The 24,690-nt window shown below is 39.6% G+C and overlaps 1 protein-coding gene across 1 annotated transcript in view; it reads right to left on the reverse strand.

The window, feature by feature from the left end:
• yata (N-terminal kinase-like protein yata) overlaps positions 1-24,690 on the reverse strand; it is an 882,319-nt gene that overhangs the window by 761,792 nt on the left and 95,837 nt on the right. The window contains exons 3-4 of the mRNA XM_067140315.2: positions 13,566-13,688; positions 13,247-13,470 (exon numbers count right to left, since the gene is read on the reverse strand). Of these exons, the coding sequence (XP_066996416.2) occupies positions 13,247-13,470; positions 13,566-13,688 (347 nt within the window). The remainder of the gene's footprint in view (positions 1-13,246; positions 13,471-13,565; positions 13,689-24,690) is intronic.

The following is a 24,690-nucleotide window of genomic DNA, read 5'->3' on the forward strand; positions in this document are numbered from 1 at the left end:
TATTCCTCATCGACTGTTTTCGGTGCTTCGTCAACGCCATCCCCAACAACAACATTCCGAACACACTGCTCACAAATCCAGTCAACATTTTCATTAGTTTTTACGTCTCTAGGGCAATTTCCGCACTTATAATGCCACCATCGATCACATGAATCACACCACATTCCATTTTTCACTAATTTTCGACATTTTCTGCACTTTTCGATGGATGGATGGATGGATGGATGGATGGATGGATGGATGGATGGATGGATGGATGGATGGATGGATGGATGGATGGATGGATGGATGGATGGATGGATGGATGGATGGATGGATGGATGGATGGATGGATGGATGGATGGATGGATGGATGGATGGATGGATGGATGGATGGATGGATGGATGGATGGATGGATGGATGGATGGATGGATGGATGGATGGATGGATGGATGGATGGATGGATGGATGGATGGATGGATGGATGGATGGATGGATGGATGGATGGATGGATGGATGGATGGATGGATGGATGGATGGATGGATGGATGGATGGATGGATGGATGGATGGATGGATGGATGGATGGATGGATGGATGGATGGATGGATGGATGGATGGATGGATGGATGGATGGATGGATGGATGGATGGATGGATGGATGGATGGATGGATGGATGGATGGATGGATGGATGGATGGATGGATGGATGGATGGATGGATGGATGGATGGATGGATGGATGGATGGATGGATGGATGGATGGATGGATGGATGGATGGATGGATGGATGGATGGATGGATGGATGGATGGATGGATGGATGGATGGATGGATGGATGGATGGATGGATGGATGGATGGATGGATGGATGGATGGATGGATGGATGGATGGATGGATGGATGGATGGATGGATGGATGGATGGATGGATGGATGGATGGATGGATGGATGGATGGATGGATGGATGGATGGATGGATGGATGGATGGATGGATGGATGGATGGATGGATGGATGGATGGATGGATGGATGGATGGATGGATGGATGGATGGATGGATGGATGGATGGATGGATGGATGGATGGATGGATGGATGGATGGATGGATGGATGGATGGATGGATGGATGGATGGATGGATGGATGGATGGATGGATGGATGGATGGATGGATGGATGGATGGATGGATGGATGGATGGATGGATGGATGGATGGATGGATGGATGGATGGATGGATGGATGGATGGATGGATGGATGGATGGATGGATGGATGGATGGATGGATGGATGGATGGATGGATGGATGGATGGATGGATGGATGGATGGATGGATGGATGGATGGATGGATGGATGGATGGATGGATGGATGGATGGATGGATGGATGGATGGATGGATGGATGGATGGATGGATGGATGGATGGATGGATGGATGGATGGATGGATGGATGGATGGATGGATGGATGGATGGATGGATGGATGGATGGATGGATGGATGGATGGATGGATGGATGGATGGATGGATGGATGGATGGATGGATGGATGGATGGATGGATGGATGGATGGATGGATGGATGGATGGATGGATGGATGGATGGATGGATGGATGGATGGATGGATGGATGGATGGATGGATGGATGGATGGATGGATGGATGGATGGATGGATGGATGGATGGATGGATGGATGGATGGATGGATGGATGGATGGATGGATGGATGGATGGATGGATGGATGGATGGATGGATGGATGGATGGATGGATGGATGGATGGATGGATGGATGGATGGATGGATGGATGGATGGATGGATGGATGGATGGATGGATGGATGGATGGATGGATGGATGGATGGATGGATGGATGGATGGATGGATGGATGGATGGATGGATGGATGGATGGATGGATGGATGGATGGATGGATGGATGGATGGATGGATGGATGGATGGATGGATGGATGGATGGATGGATGGATGGATGGATGGATGGATGGATGGATGGATGGATGGATGGATGGATGGATGGATGGATGGATGGATGGATGGATGGTATTCGATATGTGTGTGGGTTTTCGGTATATTTTGGAAAGACAAGTGTTTTTCGTGCCTGGTTATTGTTAAATCAATATAATTTAAAGTATGATTGTTTTCAGTTTCTTTTGTGAATTTTATGCACGGGTCTATTGTGTTAAGTCTTTCCAGTATGGTATTTTCGTTAGTGAACCTATTATCAATGATGACGAAGATGTCGTCGACAAATCTACACCAAAAGAATGCATTGTCTATTTTGCTAATGGATGTGTGTTCTAAATAATCTATGTAAATGTCAGCGAGTATGCTGGAAGCAGGAGACCCCATTGGTAGGCCTTGTTGTTGGTAGATTGTGTCGTAAAATCTGAAACAATTGTTATTAGTGGCGAATTCAAGTAATTTTATAAATTCTTCGATCTCTAGATTGCTCAAATTACTATGGGTTTTTAGATTAGATTGAATTATTTCTATAGTTTTCTTGGTGGGAATGTTGGGATACATATTAGTTATGTCAAATGAAGCGATGGTGTGGTATTGCTCTATTTTTAGTTCTTTGGTTTTATTGCAAAAATCTATTGAATTTCATATAGCTTTGTTTGCTTGGAGAGTTTGTATGTTGGACTTGCTCTGTAATTTATAATAGGTCTCATTAGTATTTTGTCTTTGTGTATTTTTGGATAGGCTTTTGCAGTTGGTAGTTGGGGGTTCATTACTGTGAGGTTCGCAGATTCTGTTTTAGTAAGTAAAACGTGTGTTCTTAAGTAAGGTTTTAAGATTCCTTTGTATATTATTTGTTGGACCTTTACGTATGACTCGAAAGGTGTCTTTAAAGCATTCTTAGTTTTTTATATATATTCATCTTTATAGACAATAACCGTGGTGTTGCCTTTGTCAGCTTTCGTTACGAGAAGATTATTCTGTGTGATTTTATTTTTAAGTTTGTTATTGTGTACTTTATTTGCAAAATTACTGTTTGGATTATTGTTACTGATTTTGTTAATGCACTGTTGTAGTCTTTTTATAATATCATGTCTAACTTCTTCATGTAAATCGTACGGAATCTTTTGTATGGCATGTTCAGTTTCTGTGACGGCAGTTGTGATGTTCTGGAAGGCTGACATGTTGCCCCAATTATGTTTGGGTCCCTTGCTCAATATATCATTTTCTGTTTCAATGAATGTGATTTTGGTGAGATTCTTCACTGGTGAATGAAATCTGTGTTCAATGATTTTGTTGAGGTGAGTTAGAGGATTCATGTTCGTGGTTGAGATTGTTGGTTTCATTTTGGATGACTGTTTTAGGACTTCTAGTTTCTTGTTTAGAGTGTTTTGTTTTTTCATTGCTAGGTCTTCTACTTTTTCTTTAGTGATGTGTTGGAAATGATCCCAATAGTTGTATGGGAGCTCTTGGGAAGCCTTCAGATGCAGTTGGTATAATTCGTTGTTAAGGTGTTGCTTTTTACAATAAAAGAATTTTATTTCTGGTCTTAGCCAAATTTTGTTGGTCCTCTTTTGTGTATTACATGTCTGGATAGTAGATCTATGTTTGTTATTGTATTTACTGAGAAATTTGGGTGTTAAATCATTTGAAAGGCATTCTTTCAGAAATGCAATGTTTTTAGCTGCATTCATTAATTTGATCTTTATATATATAATATATACAGTCCCCATCAAAATTGTGCTTTCCACGTAAATAATTATGTGTCTTCTAATAGCCAGTGTCATTCCTACGATATGTGTTATTTTCAAGAGATATTAGTGGTGATAGATTCCATGTCATACAGCCAGGTGTGCGGAGAGCTGAAGTTATTTTGTTTTATTTGCCTTTTCACCCTCTGCAGTAAAGTGTGTGTGCGAGATCACGTGATATGCTGGCCCTACTCAAGGCTAAATTTGTATCTATTGAGTGTGCGTGACGTGGAACAATCTCTGAAGCAAGTAAACCAATTATGGATGAGAAGCAACTGTGTAGGAAAACGCCAAATGTAATGCTTCTAAAAGCCACACCTCCAGTCTCTCAAGGATATTTAACCCGAGTGACTATCTAAAGTATCTAAACCACCACTTTTTCTTCCTGACATCTTTCAAGCATTCACTGAGAGAGCCAAGTTAAGTTTCTTGAGAAACATGAAATATTTATTCTGCTCTGGCTCAGACTTTTTGTAATTCTCATTTGTCAGTTTCAGCTCACATTCACTTTGTTCAGAAGAGAGACACAGGATCGAATGACAGTACCAGCTTTATAATGTCATCTGTAATTCCAAGAGGACCACTTCAGTCAACGTGGGATTCATCATCAACTACGAACATGTGGCACTAAACATGTAAGCGTTGCCAGCATCGAAGGAAGGACACGAGGCAAAGGAACCTAGCAGATCGCAGACGGGAATCAAGTTTCATCATAAAATTTAAGTACTATTTTGTAATATTATCTGTCTATCTATTTAGAAAACTTAACGATCTTCAGTAGAATTATAGTTCTATTAGTTATGAGTAGCTTTTTACTTTGTTCTTGCCCAGGAAAAGGTAGATATGAGAGTGAATGTGTGTATATTGGATTCTATTAGACCAGAAGTAAAGTAGTTTGTCTTCTGAAAAGTTACTACTTCAGGAGTAATTGCAAAAAATCTGACTTTAATAATCATATGGGAATTTAAAGAATTATTTCTGAATCTCATGAAACACTGTGGGATAAATTCTAGGCTGTGCTTTATTCGTTGCGTTGCCAGCGATATTGCAGATTGCGTCATCTTCTAGACATATTAATTTCAGACGTCGACGGTAGACTTAAAAATCAACGTTAATAATAATAACTGAAAATCAGGTTAAATGGAAATATAATGGTCGTGAGTGACAAATGACGTTAGAGTTGCACATGTGGAAAAAATGAATAATTGTGCTCAGCTGTTGATGCATTTACCTGGAAAATGGTATGCCTGTGGGCAATTGTGCAATTTTTGGAAGCATTAGGAATGGGATACAATGCATGGATGTGGAGGTAAGGAGAAACTGAAGGAACTTACTAGGAAATTGCATCTAGCAAAGAAGGCAGCTAAGGATAACACGATGGCAACCATAATTTGCAGCCAAACAAATTTTAGTGAAAAATGGAAGGGTACGTAGGTACTTTAAAGCAGAAACAGGTCCCAAGAAGGACATTCCAGGAATAATTACTGAACGAGGGGAATGTGTATGTGAGGATCCTCAAAAGGCATTAGTATTCAGTTAGTAGTACGTAAAGATTGTTAGTAACAAGGATAATGTCCAGATAGAGGAAGAGACTAATGCTAAAGAAGTATTAAAATTTGCATATGATAACAATGACATTTACAATAAGATACAAAAGTTACAAACTAGAAAAGCAGCTTGAATTGATAAGATATCTGGGGATACACTAAAGATGGGTTGGGATATATTACCATATCTGAAGTACTTATTTGAGTATTGTTTGGTTGAAGGAGCTATACCAAATGAATGGAGAGTTGCTATAGTAGCCCCTGCGTGTATATATATATATATATATTTTGCTATTTGCTTTATGTCGCACCGACGCAGATAGGTCTTATGGCGACGATGGGATAGGAAAGGCCTAGGAATGGGAAGGAAGCGGCCATGGCCATAATTAAGGTACAGCCCCAGCATTTGCCTGGTGTGAAAATGGGAAACCACGGAAAACCATCTTCAGGGCTGCCGACAGTGGGGTTTGAACCCACTATTTCCCGATTACTGGATACTGGCCGCACCTAAGCAACTGCAGCTATCGAGCTCGGTCCCCTGTGTATAAAGGAAAGGGTGATAAGACGTAAAGCTGAAAATTACAGGCCAGTAAGTTTGACATGCGTTGCATGTAACCTTTGGGTAGGCATTCTTTCTGATTATATTAGATATGTTTGCGAAATTAGTAACTGGTTCGAGAGAAGGCATTTCGGTTTTAGGAAAGGTTATTCCACTGAAGCTCAACTGGCAGGATTCCAGCAAGATATAGCAGATATCTTGGATTCAGGAGGTCATATGGACTGTATCGCGATTGACCTGTCTAAAGCATTTGATAGGGTGGATCACGGAAGACTACTGGCAAAAATGAGTGCAACTGGACTAGACAAAAGAGTGACTGAATGGGTTGCTATATTTCTAGGAAATAGATCTCAGAGAATTAGAGTAGACGAAGCTTTATCTGACACTCATTCCTCAAGGCAATATTATTGGACCTTAAGTAAAGAAGTGGAATCAGATGTAAGGCTTTTTGCGGATGATGTTATTCTCTACAGAGTAATAAATAAGTTACAGGATTGTGAGCAACTGCAACGTGACCTCGATAATGTTGTGGGATGAACAGCAGGCAATGGTATGTTGATAAACGGGGTTAAAAGTCAGGTTGTGAGTTTCACAAATAGGAAAATTCCTCTCAGTTTTAATTATTGCGTTGATGGGGTGAAAGTTCCTTTTGGGGATCATTGTAAGTATCTAGGCGTTAATATAAGGAAAGACCTTCATTGGGGTAATAACATAAATGGGATTGTAAATAATGGGTACAGATCTCTGCACATGGTTATGAGGATGTTTTGAGGTTGTAGTAAGGATGTACAGGAGAGGGTATATAAGTCTCTGGTAAGACCCCAAGTAGAGTATGGCTCCAGTGTGTGAGACCCTCACCAGGATTACTTGATTCAAGAACTGGAAAAAATCCACAGAAAAGCTGCTCAATTTGTTCTGGGTGATTTCCGACAAAAGAGTAGCGTTATTGAAATGTTGCAAAGTTTGGATTGGGAAGAACTAGGAGAAAGAAGACGAGCTGCTCGACTAAGTGGTATGTTCTGAGCTATCAGCGGAGGGATGGCGTGGAATGATATTAGTAGACGAATAAGTTTGAGTAGCGTCTTTAAAAGTAGGGAAGATCACAATAAGAAGATAAAGTTGGAATTCAAGAGGACAAATTGAGGCAAATATTCATTTATAGGAAGGGGAGTTAGGAGTTGGAATAACTTACCAAGTTACCAACTTACCAATAAATTTCCAATTTCTTTGAAATCATTTGAGAAGAGGCTAGAAAAATAACAGATAGGGAATCTGCCACCTGGGTGACTGCCCTAAATGCAGATCAGTATTGCTTGATTCTGATGAAATTGGAGCATGTGTTGAAATATATTTTAACATTTGAATAATAATAATAATAATAATAATAATAATAATAATAATAATAATAATAATAATAATAATAATAATAATAATAATAATTTGAATCTGAAGGCTACCAATTTTTCAAGAGCAAAGCGCAAAGAGGAATCCTCAATGGAGCTGTGATGCTTGGAACCGCGTTTGCTGTTAGAACCAAGATCCTTAAATCGGTTGCAAATTTCGAACCTGTGAATGACAGATTGTTTATACTCACAATTAAATGCACGAACAAAACCTACGCCCTAGTTAACGCACATGCTCCTACAAACGATAAGAACAAGTCTGATCCAGACGAAGTTGATAATTTCTGGGACCTACTGGATGAAAATTTGAACAAAATCCCCAAACACCATGTCAAGCTTCTTTTGGGTGACTTCAATGCCCAACTAGGTTGTGAGCAGAAGTACAAGAAAGTTATAGGAAATTACCCTGCTCACAAAAGAACCAATCCCAACGGCAAAAGACTGGTGACCATTTGCGAAAATCACAACCTGCAGGTCATGTCGACCCACTTTCGCCATCTACCCAGAAAGCAAATGACTTGGCGTTCTCCCGTCCAAGCTCTCGGAGAGTTCCAAATTGATCATGTTGCGATCTCCAGGAGAAACAGCCCAGAGATTATGAATGTCAAGGTAAAGAAAGGCATCAATGTGGCCTCAGATCATTATATGTCTCTTATCAACTTCAAACCAATTCCCGCAAACACAAGGAAGACAACCAAACAGATCACACGCTTCGACAATGATAAACTTCGGCAAAGGATCGAGGAGTTCCAGGAGAAGGCTAGACCAAATGACTGTGACTTTAACAACGCCAAAAGTCTCCTTGTTGAGGCCGCCAAAGACGTTGCAGAAATCAAGAGAAGCAAAAAGCATGCCTGGTGGAATGGTACCTGCGAATCAGTCCTCCAAGGAAGACTCAATGCATGGAAACAGTACAACTCTACGAAATCAGAAAATGATTGGGAAACCTACAAAACCCAACGTGCCCAAGCAGCTAGGGTGTTCAGAACTGAGAAACGCAAATACGAAAAATCTCTCATTGAAAAGATAGAACAAAACTTTAGGAAGAATGAAAGCAGAGAGTACTACAGAGCCTTCAAACGCATCTCTATGTTTTGAGCGAACGGACGGCACACTGGCAACGTCAAAGGAAAATTGCAGCATTCTGGCAGATTACTTCAAGAATTTACTTAATTGCTCTAAACCGCAAAGCACCATTGAGACCAAGGAACCCTTACTCAGGTACCCAGATTCCAGACCACCCGACAGAGATGAAATCAAGCGCCACATTGCCCGTCTCAAAAATAACAAAGCGCCGGGGGAAGACTCAGTAGTAGCAGAACTATGGAAATATGCCCCAGAAGAATCACTTGATATCTTGCAAAAGCAAACAGAAGAAATTTGGAACAAGGAGACCCTACCCGAAGATTGGAAAATAGCTTTGATCCATCCATTACACAAAAAAGGGAGCATGAAGAACATCAACAACTACAGAGGAATATATTTGCTACCCGTGACTTACAAAATTCTATCACTTGCCATCCTGGAGCGTTTGGAAGCACAAGTCGAACATCAAATAGGTGAATACCAAGGAGGGTTCAGAAAAGGTCGCTCAACAGCTGAACAGATCCAAAATCTGAAAACGATCATCAGATATTGTACACTAAGGTCCAAGAAGTATGTGTCTATTTGTGGACTTTAAGAAAGCATACGACTCCATTGACCGGGAAGTCCTGCTAAACATCTTAAATGAATTTGGAGTTGATTTGAAACTGCTGGCATTAATTAGAGCCACCCTGACCGATACAAAATCCAAGGTGAAGTTCCACGGATGTCTCTTGTATTCCTTTGACATCAAAACAGGAGTCCGACAAGGTGATGGATTATCCCCGATACTCTTCAACTGTGTTCTTGAAAAGATCATCAGAACCCGGCGGGTGAGATTACAGGAAACCAACTACAGTCCGTTGAGAATAGGAACCAAATCCAAGGGGATCGCAACAGACTGCTTAGCATTTGCCGATGATATTGCTGTTCTCTCAACCGACATAGAAACCGCTAGAGCTCAAGTTGAAATTTTAAAGGAAATTGCCGAACCAACTGGTTTGCAGATATCGCTTGAGAAAACAGAAGTAATGACTAACATCAAAGAGACTCCACCAAAACTCCATACAAAATACGGGGACATCACCCGAGCAGACAAATTCAAATACCTGGGTGAGATCATCATGAAAAATGGACTGGACAAAGAAGCACTTCCGGAGCGAGTACGCAAACTGGAAATAGCCTACCAAACATCCCGCACAATCTACAACAAAAAATGCCTTTCCCAAAACACCAAGATACGTCACTATGAAACAGTTCTGAAGCCAGTAGTTCTATATGCAGCCGAAACCCTGTCTCTAAATGCCAACAAAGGACTCCTTGAAGAACTGGAGGAGAGAGAACGCAAAATTGTGAAAGGAATCTTGGGATCAAAGTACAGAAATGGAATCCATCAAAAGAGATCCAACAAGGAAGTCTACAGCAAAATAGAGAAAATTACCGACACAATCAGGAAAAGACGGGCACGATTTTACGGTCATCTGAAAAGAATGGACAGAAGAAAGTTAACTAAAGAAATCTTTCACTTTTTTGATTCAAACCCCAAAAACACAATTCCCTGGTTTAGAAATACTAAAGAAGACCTGCAAATACTACATATCTCAGCTGAAGATGCCTTTAACAGAGATCTCTTCCGCAAGAAAATATTGACGAACAGGCTAAACCGAGACGAGCAACCGAAGAGAAGACACGGTGCCCCTTGGACAGAGGAGCGTAAGCAGGCCCACTCACAAAGAATGAGGGAAATTTGGGCTCTAAAGAAGGCCAAGTTCAGTGTCAAATGCAACAAGACTTAACGTGGTCCTTGATGGCCCCAGCGAATTATATATTATAATAATAATAATAATAATAATAATAATAATAATAATAATAATAATAATAATATATAGGCACTCAATGTCCACATGCTACAACAGAATCGATTTTAACCCAGGTGTTGTGCATAGTTATTGTTTCTACCCAGTCTTTTGAATAATACATTGATTTTTGGAATATATATGATCATTGTAATTTTAGAGTAAGGTTCAATTAAGTGATAATTCATGTTCAATCACAAGTCATGTAAGGTGTTGACAATATAGAATTTAACAGAAGGTCATCAGTCAAATGCAATCCAACCTTTACCCCATACAAGTTGTCACAGGTGAACAATGTAGTGGAAGTGGAAAGTGTTTATTGAAGAACTTATTTGTAAAGTGTGGTGATAATGTTTTATTTGTAACGACCTAACCTGTACAGTGTAATATTTCATAACATGTGGTATTTGTAGATAGTAGAATTCAGTTCTATATTTACGGGAAGTATCCAGAAATTTTTGTCACATGAATTTTTGAACATGGTGTGTTGCCTTTTTTTTTGGTTACGTGTTCTAGAAGGCATTTTCTAACTATTCTGGAAATGGAAGATTCACGAACGTGCGTATTCGAGAAACATTTAAAGTTCGCGACTGAAAGTAGGAGTTGTGATTGGTGGATCTAGGTGGCGATAGGCGGACTCATGCATTCTGATTGGCTACTCCAAGGCCAGGGTTTACCCTTATATAGAGTGCGAGGAACTACTGATATTTACGTATAATGTTGTCGGCGGAGCTCCGCTTAGTTCCAGCTGATGTTCAACTGTGTGTGAAGTTTTTGGTACGGCGTAATGGCACTTACCTTCCTTTACTGTGCTTAATGTTTTGTTTAGTGTAACCGCTGTAATAAAGGTTACAAAAGTCATGAATAAAAATAAAGACTACAATTCGATGTAACTTGTAAATAAATTTTGAGAGTCTTGAGTGCATGGAATGAATGTGATTGTAGTTAGAAATATTTTTCAGGGTTATTTATTTGAAATGTTTTCCTAACCTCATTGTTGTGATAAAATGAATTAGTTTAAGCTGAATAAGATTGATTCATTTTCTAAATATAAACAAGTACAAGCAAAGTAAAGTATTGCAATGATGTAAAATGTAAATAATGTTTAGTCAGTCTTATTTAAAGCCATAGTCGACTCTAAATATTCATATAATAATTTTTCAAGGATAATTATAATTTAAATAATCTAATTAATAATCTTAATTTAACATAGAGTCACATGTTTCTCTGTAATATAGTGTGCAGATTAGGTTTAGGGATAACATGGGCATCAACCACATGCACTAAGTGGACATTTAATATATTTTTTTTAATAATGCAGATAGTATTACTGTATATTTAAGGGTGTTACAATGATCATTTATTGATATATTATTATGAGGATGGATCAATTATCCAAGGATAGGAAGGAGTTCTTCCATTTATTTAATTTTGTGTAACCAGAAGACAAGGCTAATTTTTTATTTTTTATTTTGCAGAATATTCCAGGTATGTCAGCATCAGCAAAAAATCCAGCAATGTGAATTTATAAAATGTATATTTATTTTGGCAATTGTAAATTTGTGAGTTATTCTGGCAATGTTCAGCAAGAGATAATTTTTGTTAAATTTTATTTTATATGTGCATATCTTAAAATAAATGTCGCCAGGTTGAGTGGCTCAGACGGTTAAGGCGCTGGCCTTCTAACCCCAACTTGGCAGGTTCGATCCTGGCTCAGTCCGGTGGTATTTGAAGGTGCTCAAATATGACAGCCTCATGTCGGTAGATTTACTGGCACGTAAAAGAACTCCTGCAAGACTAAATTCCGGCACCTCGGCATCTCCGAAGACCGTAAAAGTAGTTAGTGGGACGTAAGGCAAATAATATTATTAAAATAAATGTCAAGTCTGTTTTAAAATTGTTTCTTTTGTATTGCCGTCAACCCCTGTCCTTTAAATGCCTCTCAAATTGGGACAGCTAGCAAACGAACGGTCCACCTCGGGATCTCTCGTATGCTTGCTGGGTTAGACCGGGTAAGTAAGAGGCAGTATGTATGTGCATTTATTGGGTCATCCTGAAATAAATTACGATAATAAAACAGAACCTGTTTTATTCATAACAGTATATTCTAAAAAATTCTTTTAATTCTGCATCAAATATAAAACATACATTAATTTTATACACCTAAGTGTCTACAAAGAATTATAGAATTGTTCCTCTAACATCAATCATCTGCCTCATAAATTTGGCATTCCCAGTCATGCAGTACTTTTCTTCGAGGTAAGGACCTGTGGGATCATAAATGTTCTTCTCCAAATTTGCTCTACATAGCTGTGCGAGATCTTTCTCAGAACCCATAGTTAACGCCCCCCATGGCACTACAGCCCTCGAAGGGCCTTGACCTACCAAGCAACCCCTGGTCAGCCCGAAGGCCTGCAGATTACGAGGTGTCGTGTGGTCAGCATGACGAATCCTCTCGGCTGTTATTATTCGCTTTCTCGATCGGGGCCGCTATCTCACTGTCAGATAGCTCCTCAATTCTAATCACGTAGGCTGAGTGGACCTCGAACCAGCCCTCAGATCCAGGTAAAAATCTCTGACCTGGCCAGGAATCGAACCTGGGGCCCCCGGGTAAGAGGTAGGCATGCCACCCCTACACCACAGGGCCGGCAAACCCATAGTTACCTTCTTGATAACTTAACAAGGGAGATAATCAATACTTTTCCAACTTTTTGAAATTATTTAAGAAAATACCAGGTTAACAACTAATAGGGTATATGCCATCTGGGTGAATGCCCTCAATGTAGATCAGTAGTGAATGACTGATTGATGCCCTAATATTAATGATGGGAAAGAAAACAAAATGTAATGGCCTACACTGTCCTAAGCACTTAAATGTTATGAACTAAGCTCTGTCACTTCTGCAATCACTCACCTCTGCCAGATGCCAATACTTTTGCTATTACAAAAATGAACATGTCAACAATGGGTACAAAACAGCTAGTTTCGTTATATGGAAGGAATTTTACAATAACAAAATATTGAAATAATTAAAGTGGTTGATATACCTTCACTTAACTTTTTCTTAAGCAGCAAAATCATGACAGACACAAAACTCTTACCATTTTGTAACAAGCCTTTGTCGACTAGGATCAGCCTTTTCTGGAGGATCATACTTTTCAAGTGCAGGGAGAATTTTAATTGGAAGTCCTGTACCTTCATTTGCACCAGCAACATATTCCACTCCTCCTAACTTCCACTCACCAGCACCATTCACAAATACAGACGACAGGCAGACATTGTTATGACGTAAATTCCCATCATTGTTTAAAAAACTTAAAGCTCTCTGAAACACACCAAAATTACAAAAATGTTATATAGATACTACTATTGTCAAAATGAAAAATATGAAGTCATGAAAGAATATCCATATTTACTTACAGTGATTTGAAAAATTCCCCATGCTAAGTACAAATCACGCTGATGACCCTCTTTGGAAAGAGAATTCAAATACTGTTCCAAGGGAATTACACTCTCAGTAGCCAAGTAAAGAACTTTCTCAGTCTGCAAAAACAGTGGAATTAGTTTTACACATCAGTGTTTCCTAAACTAAGAGTACCTTCAACATAGATGTGCTTCAGTGATGAAAAGGAAGCCATACTTTTCAGCGTCAACTCAGTTAATGAAACTATAAAGCTTTTCAATCTGTTGAACACTAATAATAACCCTGTAACATTATAAAATAATTGTAAAAAACACACTATTAACAAGGAATGACCATCAGCCAATTTCAATAAATCAAAATTGTTTAGAAACCCTTTAATACTTACTGCAGTACATCCTCTCTGGTGATGTTCTTTCAAGAACAAAACAAGTCATTCTTTGTTTTGTGTTACATGATACTGCAAGGTGAAATCAGCAGCGGTAATCCACTAAATATTTAGGTGTTTCATTCAGCAAAGAGATGCTATTTTATAGAGAGTCATTCTAAATATCACCTTGTGGAAATCTGACAGGACCCCTGGAGGTATGGGAAGACCACTAAACACGTTAAACTCAAGTGCATCACATATCAGGCCTTCATCACTTAAAAGAAATTTCACCCCATTCTCAGAACTGGAAGTTCAAAGTGTAATCAACTCAGCGAAAAATAAGAAGGCAGGTGGCCCAGACAGGATTCACAATGGGGCACTGAAAGACTCTGTGGACCTGCTGATTGACGTATAGACTGACCTTTTCAATAAATGCACGACTCTTACCGAAGTACCAGATGACTGGCGGAAATCAGCGATCAAGGTCCTATAGAAAGGAAGAGGAGAAGAAACTGGCACAAATTCTTACACAGGAATAGCCTTGGGGAAGATCATTTTCAAAGTATTCCTCAAATTACTCACCAAAAGATTCACAGCAACTGTAGACTCAGAAATAACCGAACAACAATTTGGGTTCAGAGAAGGAATACCCACCCTTCAAGCCATAAACAACATACAGAGCAACATTCATGAAGCACTAAGACACCCCAACGGCAATTCCATGTCATCTTCACAGACTGCACCAAGGCTTTCAACCTGCTAAACATGGAAAAACTACTGCAAAAACTGAAATCCAGGATGGGAGAAAACGCTATGACAGAAATGATCAAAAACATACTGGCATACAACAAGGTAGAAATCAAAGATGGAACCGCAACTTCATGAGAAATCATTCAGACCAACGGAGTCCTTCCGGGTGACCCAATGAGCCCCATTCTATTTAAGACTGCCACTGCAGACGTCACGAAGATTCTAAAGAAACACACCTCGGTTTCACTGTATATGTATGCATACGATATGGTCCTAGGATCACCAAGCAAGACCGAACTGCAAGAACCTTGATAGGTAACGGAGACGGAGAAGGAACTACGACTCCAGTTATCCTAACCGTCCACCAATCCAGCGAGGGTGCTTATTGAGACCAGGGAGAAGAAATGCCAAGACATACCCCTAGACTTCCATTCTACAGATGCGAAGATCGACAGGAGATGTGCGAACAAAAATCAGAAACTAAGGAACATTCTCATCAGACTTGCAATAAATGCATTCCACCACAAAATATGCCAAAACGAGAAATTTTGCAATCGTGCACCGTGCAACAAACTTAGTGAAAGATACCATCTAACTATATGTTCTAGGAGGGAAGAATCTTTTTTGAAGTATAGTAAGAGTTAATTGTATACACATTAATGTGCTTGTTAATTACATTATGATGCTTTATTATTATTTATAAATTTCATTTCCTGTATTGACAGATTCAATGTATAGACAAGAAATGTGTTTTTCCACCAATCAATACTTAATTTATTGTCAATAGATTATACTAGTACCGGTTTCGGCCCTTAAGGGCCATCATCAGCTAGTACATGATCAGTTTCCAGCCACTAGACAAAATCACAAGCTGTTATTATTTTAGACATCTGGATGTCTAATGGGGGATGGAATTGCAATATACAGTAGCATGAAGTTAAAATATCTGTGGTCAAAGGTAAACAGTTACAATAAGTGAGAACATGAGTATACAGAACACATTAAAATATACGGGCCACAATATAAAACACTTTAAAAGTTTTAACACATTAAAATTTGGTATGTATAGGTTAGACACTTATTAAAATTTAAGTTCATATTGCTTAGATTCCATTCTTCTGTCTTCTGTGTGGTTCCTTTCCTTCTATGTCATGTTGGTTTGGCTGTGTGAGGTAATCTTCGAGAATGTTCTGAGGCTGATATATGTCATATTGATATGGACCTTCGTCATGAAAAAAATGTTTGTGTTATATAACCCAACTGTGATGTACTCCAGTAAATTTTAAATATAATATAATATAATAAACTGCAGGTCTTGAGTTCGAATTTAGAAGCTGTTGGTGGCGACACCTCTCTCGTCTATGTTCGTTTGTGGTTGTAGTCTGTAAAGACAAGCTAATATAAGTATAGTGTGTGTATGAAGGAATGCCTGGTGTGTATATGGTAAGAGTACTTACTATTGTTGTTGTGGAGATCTTGTACCAATATGTCTGAAGGATTGCTGTGTTCTACTACGAGTGCGTCTGGGGTTCATATTAGCTGTGGAGGGGGCTGTAGGTAGAGGGGAAGGAGGAGTGACTATTGGGGAAGTAGGGGCGGGGTCAGGCTTGTGATTCGTTGGTTTGTTAGAGCGTGTGTTTACTATTTTGAGGTAATCATTCTTTAATGCCGGAATGGCTTTATCAAAAATGATGCTGGTTTTCTCTGTAATATCGTTAATGTTATGAATGGGATTAGCGTATTGGTCCAAAGAAATATAGAAATCTTCGGTTATGATGAGCAGGGGGCCCTTAGAGTTTATGTAGATATGGACATCTGGAAATTGGCCGGACCAGTGGTGCCACTCCGTCTTCGTACCACTGTTCAAGAAAGGTTCTCCACTTGACTGTGCAAATTATCGAACGATAGCCCTCATCTTCCATGCAAGTAAAATCATGCTCACGGTGCTGAACGAGAGGCTGAAGACCTTCTTACTTCCACAAATCTCCGAGGAACAAACCGGGTTTGTTCCAGGCAAAGGAACTTGTGAGCAGACCCTAAACATCCAGCAGCTCATAGAGAATATAAGGGAATATATCAAGATGTTCCTGTGCTACGTGGACTACAAGAAAGCCTTCGACAAGGTAAAATGGTCAAAGCTCTGGGCTATACTCACTGAGATGGGGACACTGCGACAGTGAGAGTTAATGGCGACCTCTCAGACGTCTTTTCTACTTGTGCTGGTATGCGACAAGGTTGCATTCTTTCCCCCCCCTCTTATTTAATGTATACAGTGAGTATATTATGAGGGAGATTCTCGAGGACTGGAGTGATGGCATCACAGTTGGTGGCAGGAAAATTAACCACCTCATATATGCAGATGACACCGTGATTATTGCAACAGATGATCATGAATTAGAAACCATCATGCGGAGGCTAGACGAGCGAAGCAGAGAATATGGTCTTGAAATCAACAATAAAAAGACCAAAGTGATGATTGTATTCCATTTTAATAACAACAGACCTGCCATAACAAGAATTGCGGATTATGAGGTTGTCAGTCGCTTCGAGTATCTAGGATCTATTGTCACAAATACTGGAGACTGTGAACCTGAGATCCGCAAGCGCATTGCAATTGCGAGAAATTCAACAGCAAAACTTACTCGCATCTGGAACGACACCTCCATCACTTCCAAGACAAAGCTCACCCTCATGCAAACTCTGATCTTCCCTATCGCAACCTATGCAGCAGAAACTTGGACGATGAAGACAGCGGATCGCCGCAGGATTGATGCTCTAGAAATGTTGTGCTATAGGAGATTACTGCGAATACCATGAACAGCACACCGTACTAATGAATCGATCCTGCAACAGTTCGGCATCAGAACAAGACTGTCGACCCTTATCAACCAAAAACAACTCGGATATTTTGGTCATATTGCCAGAAGACAGGAGGCAATGAATATACTTATCATAGAGGGAAAAGTCAAAGGCCGAAGACCTAGAGGACGTGCGCCTTTACGATGGATGGACCAGATCAAGAAGTTAACCAGGGCGAGCTTACAGCAAGCAAGTCACCATGCCCAAAGCAGAGACTCCTGGAGGAAGATCACCAAAAGGATTGTCGCGTGATGCCACTACACCCTTACGAAGGGTTGGACTAAGAGAGAGAGATAATGTTCTTCCAAACTTTGCACATCCTGCTGTCTATGTGGGTGACTTTAACAGCCATCACACCCAATGGGGATACAGATCAAATGACCTTTGTGGAGAAAAACTTACTGAATGGTCAGACTTGTCCAATATTCAGCACATCTTCAACCCAAAGGACAAAGACTCCTTTAAATCAGCAAGGTGGAACACAGAAAACAATCCTGACTTATGTTTTGTGTCCACTGATCACCACGGATACAGTTTACCTGCTATTCGTAGAGTGCTCACAAACTTCCCACACAGTCAGCACCGTCCTGTTTTTTTTGGAAATAGGCGCTCAAAGTATAGATAAGAAAAGTGTTTTTCCACCAATCAATACACAATTTATTTTAAATAGATTAAACTAGTACCGGTTTCGGCTCTTTAACGGCCATCATCAGCTAGTACATGATTTGTTTCCAGCCATTAGACAATTCACAAGTTGTTATTGTATTAGACATCCGGATGTCTAATGGGGGATGGAAATGTATACAGTAGCATGTAATTAAAATATCAGTAGTCAAGGTAAAAAGTTACAATAAGTTAGAACATGAGTATGTAGGACATATTAAAACATATGGGTCATAATATAAAACACTTAAAAAGTTTTAACACATTAAAATTTGGTAAGTATAGGTAGACACTTGTTAAAAATTTTTAGTTCATGTTACATAGGTTCCATTCTTCTATCTTCTGTGTAGTTCCTTTGCTTTTATGTTATGTTGATTTTAGCTGTGTATGGTAATCTTCGAGAAAGTTCTGAAGCTGGTATGAGTCATATTGATAGGGACCTTTGTCATGAAGAAATTTTTTATATTGTGTTATATATTCCAACTTGTGATGTACTCTGGTAAGTTTTAATATAGTAAACAGCAGGTCTTGAGTTTGAATTAGAAGTAGTTGGTGGCAACACCTCTCTCATCTACGTTTGTGGTTGTAGTTTTAGTTGTTGTGGAAGTCTTGTGCCGATGTGTTTGAAGGCTTGTTGTGTTCTGCTGTGAGTGCGTCTGGGGCTCATGAGCCTTCAAATCCCCATTATTAGATCGTCTCCTCTTCCATGGTGGAATTTTGTCAAAGCTAACTGGGACAGTTTCTCTGCTGATCTTGATAGCAGCAGCATAAGATGGATTCTTCCTGTTGTCAACAACTACTGTAGATTTGTTAAAGCAATAATTGCCGCTGCAAAAAGACACATTCCTAGAGGGGTCAGAAAGGAGTACATACCTGGATGGAATGAAACATGTGAAAAACTCTACAGTGATTTTCAAGAGAATGGAGAAACAGATGTTGCTGATGAACGCGTGAAGCCAGATGGAACAAGTGGACAGAAACTGTGGAGACTATGGATTTCAAACATTCTAGCTGAAAGGCTTGGAGCCTCTTAAAGAAGTTGGGGAGATCACCTCACATTCCACAGCCCAAATCTGCTGTATCACCTGATCAAGTTATCAAACGGATTGCTGGATTGTCTAAAGTGAAACCCAAGAAAGAACTCAATTGGTTAATAAGAAAAGAACTAACCTTCATGAAAAGAAATAATATTGGTTCATCAAATATTTCTGCCCCTTTCACCGAAGAAGAGCTCCTGTCTGCTTTGAAGACAACAAAAAACCGCAAAGCACCTGGTTTTGATGGCATTCACCCTGAATTCCTCAAGCATTGTGGGAAAAACACAAGGAAATGGTTGTTATGGTTTTTCTCAAATATTCTGATTACAGGCAAACTTCCTCCAGAGTTCAAACGAACCAAGATTCTGGCTATTCTGAAACCAGGTAAACCTTCCGATTGTCCTGAAAGTTATCGTCCAATTGCTCTAATGAGTGTGTGTTACAAACTTCTGGAACGGCTCATCTACAACAGAATAAGCCCTCTAATTTTACGATCGCTCCCAGCAGAACAAGCCAGTTTTAGACCTAACCGTAGTTGTGAAGACCAAGTTCTTGCGTTAACAACCCACATTGAAGCAGGTTTTGAAAAACGACTGAAGAGTGGTGCAGTGTTCATAGACCGTACAGCCACTTATGATACGGTTTCGAGAGAGGGAGTTGTGTACAAGTTTTTTAAACTTGTTGGATGCAGAGTAATGTCACAACTCACAAACAACATGCTATCAGATAGACTGATCCAGGTAGTTATGGATAACAAACATAGTAAAGTTAAAAAGCTCAACAATGGTCTCCCTCAAGGATCTGTGCTCTCTCCATTGCTGTATAATATGTACATTGCCGATATACCCCGTACTACATCACGCCAATTCGCTTACGCGGATGACCTAACAACAGTTACTCAGCAATCCAATGTGAATGAAACAGAAGCAATTCTGAACAGAGACCTTGTCATTTTGAGCGAGTACTTTGATAAGTGGTGTTTGATACCTAGCACCAGCAAAACGGAAACCTGTCTCCTTCACCTTAATAACAGGCAGGCAAACATTACTTTGAATGTTTCCCTCGACACCTCTCCCCTACCACACATTTTTTTTTTGCTTTTTTGCTAGGGGCTTTACATCGCACCGACACAGATTGGTCTTATGGCGACGATGGGATGGGAAAGGCCTAGGAGTTGGACGGAAGCGGCCGTGGCCTTAATTAAGGTACAGCCCCAGCATTTGCCTGGTGTGAAAATGGGAAACCACGGAAAACCATCTTCAGGGCTGCCGATAGTGGGATTCGAACCTACTATCTCCCGGATGCAAGCTCACAGCCGCGCGCCTCTACGCGCACGGCCAACTCGCCCGGTGCCACACAATTCTAACCCCAAGTACCTTGGAGTAACTCTTGATCGGACACTATCCTTCAGGAAACATTTAATGAATACCGCTGCTAAACTGAAGACCGGGAACAATATCATTCACAAACTTGCAGGTTCTACATGGGGAGCATCAGCATCCACTCTTACGTCGTCAGCACTGGGACTGGTATACTCTACAGCCGAGTATTGTTCTTCTGTTTGGCTGAATAGCCCTTATGTTAAGAATAGTGATGTTGTTTGAATCAGACGATGCGCATTGTCAGCGGCGCAGTCAGATCTACTCCTCTTTTCTGGTTGCCAGTCTTGAGTCACATAACACCTTGAAGGATTTGCAGACAAAATAACCTAATTCGGAAGTTCAGAAAGATAACAATGAACCCAAGTCTTCCCATTCATGAAGACATGGTTGTTAGGTATGGACGTCTGAAGTCAAGATCTCCACCCATTCAAACTGCAAGGGAACTCATCAATAGGAACTTTAACGGTTCTGATGAATGGCAATTGGAGTGGACCAACTCAGCTCCAGATGAATGGCAGACACTCTTTAGTCGCCAACACCCACCACCTGGTTTTAATCTCCCCAGAAGAACTTGGGTTCTTCTCAACAGAGTCCAAACCAATCATGGACGATGTGGGTCATTGTTGCATATGTGGGGTATGCGCTCCTCCCCTGAGTGCGACTGTGGTGAGAAGAAACAGACCATCCATCATATTGTCACCGAATGTCCTAGGAGGTCATACTCCGGTCAGCTGAAGGAGTTTGTGTGTGCTTCTGATGGGGTTGTACAATGGTTGGACAGCTTGGATTTAAGTTTATGAACTGTTTTAGAGATTGGTTGATTGTTCAAGGTGTTATATTGTTTGTTATATTTTTGAATATTTGTATGTAGAGTTATGTACTAGCCATAAGCTAAATAAATAATAATAGTTCAATCTATTGGTGGTATTCATGTTTAAGTTATTATTGTGAATATTATTGATGTATTGCGGGATCTTTCTACTGATTTCGTGTCTAACTTCGTCTTGTATATCATATGGAATCCTTTGTAAAGCAAGTTCTGTTTCGGTAACGGTAGCTATAATATTCTGGTAGGATGATGCATTATCCTAGTTGTGTTTGGGTCCCTTGCTCAACATATCCGTTTCTATGTCGTCAAATGCGGTTATTGTAAGATTTTTTATAGGTGGATGGAATTTATGTTGGGAATCCTTGTTAGGAAGAGAGGGATCTTTGTTTTGGATTATGGTTAGTGGCTTTGGTTTACTTTGTTGTTTCAGTGTTTCCAGTTTTTTGTTTAGTGTGTTTTGTTTCTTTATGGCTTAGTCTTCTATTTTATCTCTGGAAATTTGTTGAAAATAATTCCAATAGCTGTGTGGGAGTTCATGGGATGCTTTCAGATGTGTTGAATAAAGTTCATTATTGAGGTGTTGTTTCTTACGTTATAAGAATTTTATTTCTTCTTTTAACCAAATTTCATTAGTCCTGTTTTGTGTTTTGCATGTCTGAGCAGTTCGTATGTGTTAATTATTGTATTTCTGGAGAAACTTCGGTGGTAAGTTGTTTGAAAGGCATTCCTTCAAAAAGGCAATGCTTCTGGTTGCGTTCATTAGTTTAATTTTCAAGTTTTGATATTTCAATGTGTTATGTTTCGCCTGGTTGGCTTCAGTATTATTATTTATTATTATTTATTATCCTGGATTCAAGAGGCCATATGGACTGTATTGCGATTGACCTATCTAAGGCATTTGATAGGGTAGATCATGTAAGACTACTAGCAAAACTGAGTGCAATTGGACTAGAAAAAAGTGAGTGAATGTGTGGCTATATTTCTAGGAAATAGAACTCAGAGAATTAGAGTAGGCAAAGCTTTATCTGACCCTATAATAATCAAGAGGGACTTCCTCAAGGAAGTATTATTGGACCTTTATATTTTATATATATCAATGATATGTGTAAAGAAGTGGAATCAGAGATAAGGCTGTTTGCGGATGATGTTATTCTGTACAGAGTAATAAATGAGTTACAAGATTGTGAGCGGCTGCAGGGTGACCTCGACAGTGTTGTGAGATGGACAGTATGATGATAAACGGGGTTAAAAGTCAGGTTGTGAGTTTCACAAATAGGAAAATTCCTCTCAGTTTTAATTACTGCGTTGATGGGGTGAAAGTTCCAATTGGGGATCATTGTAAGTACCTAGGTGTTAATATAAGAAAAGACCTTCTCTGGAGTAATCGCATAAATATGATTGTTAATAAAGGGTACAGATCTCTGCACATGGTTATGTGGGTATTTATGGGTTGTAGTAAGGATGTAAAGGAGAGGGCATATACGTCTCTGGTAAGACCCCAACTGGAGTATAGTTCCAGTGTATGGGACCCTCACCAGGATTACTTGATTCAAGAACTGGAAAAAATCCAAAGAGAAGCAGCTCGATTTGTTCTGGGTGATTTCCGACAAAATAGTAGCGTTACAAGAATGTTGCAAAGTTTGGGCTGGGAAGATCTGGGAGAAAAGAGGCGAGCTGCTCGATTAAATGGTATGTTCCGAGCTGTCAGAGGAGATATGGCGTGGGAGGACATCAGTAGACGAATAAGTTTGAGTGGTGTCTTTAAAAGTAGGAAAGATCACAATATGAAGATAAAGTCGGAATTCAAGAGGACAAATTGGGGTAAATATTCGTTTATAGGAAGGGGAGTTAGGGATTGGAATAACTTACAAAGGGAAATGTCTTCGCGATCATTTAAGTAAAGGCTAGGAAAACAACAGATACGGAATCTGCCACCAGGGCGACTGCCCTAAATGCAGATCAGTAGTGATTGATTGATTTATAAATTTCATTTTCTGTATTGATAGATTCAATGTATAGACAAGAAATGTGTTTTTCCACCAATCAATACTGTAACTTTATTGTTAATAATAAGAAGAAAATAAATAACTTAAAACTTTATTTTTAAAAAATTACTCAAAAACATCATAAAATACTTGAAATAAATTAATAAAATTATTTAATCCAAATGCCCGTAATATGGGCGCCAGAGTTCACCAGAATGGATCCCTCGAATTTAAATAGAGCATGATAATTCTATATATCCCAGGGCGTGTACATAATGCTGCGTACTGGTACATCTGCTGCAGGCCTTACCTAACCTTCTGAAAACGACTAAATAGGTAGGAACTGCACCTAGGTTCATCAAAAACTCCACTCATTCTAAAATATCTAACTACATTTTTAGTAAAATCCATGCATGAGCACCTCATCAACACACCAAAATACACTTACAATACACAAAAAAAGGATTGCTGTAAGACTCCATATTTACAACAACAACAATGAAAACAGTGGGAAAACGAAAGCGAGAACTAAGCCACTATTTGTAGTTAGTTCGTTGAACAATGTACATATATGTATATAAGAACCCTTCACTGTCTGTATAACAATAGGACTTGCCGATTCTCATAATCTGCAGTTATAACATCGCACAGATACTGTACCTCATAATACTGTATTCACAGTCTTAAACACTTGTTGTAAAAATATATATATTTGAGCTACACACGCTTATCGATCCTGAACATAAATTATGGAAAGTCTGACATGGCTTTCACCAACATATAATGCCAGGCCGCCGCAAGTGCTACAATACTTAATGCGTAAGCACTCCACAATTTGTCGATCAGCCACTTTCTACGAACATAACAAGACTACGTTCCACGAACGTTTTAAGTCCAGTCCAGTATACTGCAGCAGCGTCACTCCAGCACCGCCTATCAGCACTACTTCCTTCCCGTACAATCTGTCCGCACTACTTCCTTCTCGTACAGTGTGTCAGTTGTTCCTTCTCGTACTGTGCCTCAGTTGTGGTTCCCTTCTGCTGTGATGTCACCCTATATAAAGACCTCAGGTGTCACATGATTCGCCGAGATTGATCCTTGCCAGCCAATCATGAGCGATACTCTTGTCAAGACCATTTCCTGAACTTCTTGGTCTCCAGACATAAACACACTCTCGGGTGTTTCACATGAGTCATATAACTTTCCTAGTACAACATCAAGCTCATCTCATCAGACTGGGATGGCCGCA

Source organism: Anabrus simplex, chromosome 2 (genome assembly GCF_040414725.1).
Source record: "Anabrus simplex isolate iqAnaSimp1 chromosome 2, ASM4041472v1, whole genome shotgun sequence".
Classification (NCBI taxonomy): domain Eukaryota; kingdom Metazoa; phylum Arthropoda; class Insecta; order Orthoptera; family Tettigoniidae; genus Anabrus; species Anabrus simplex.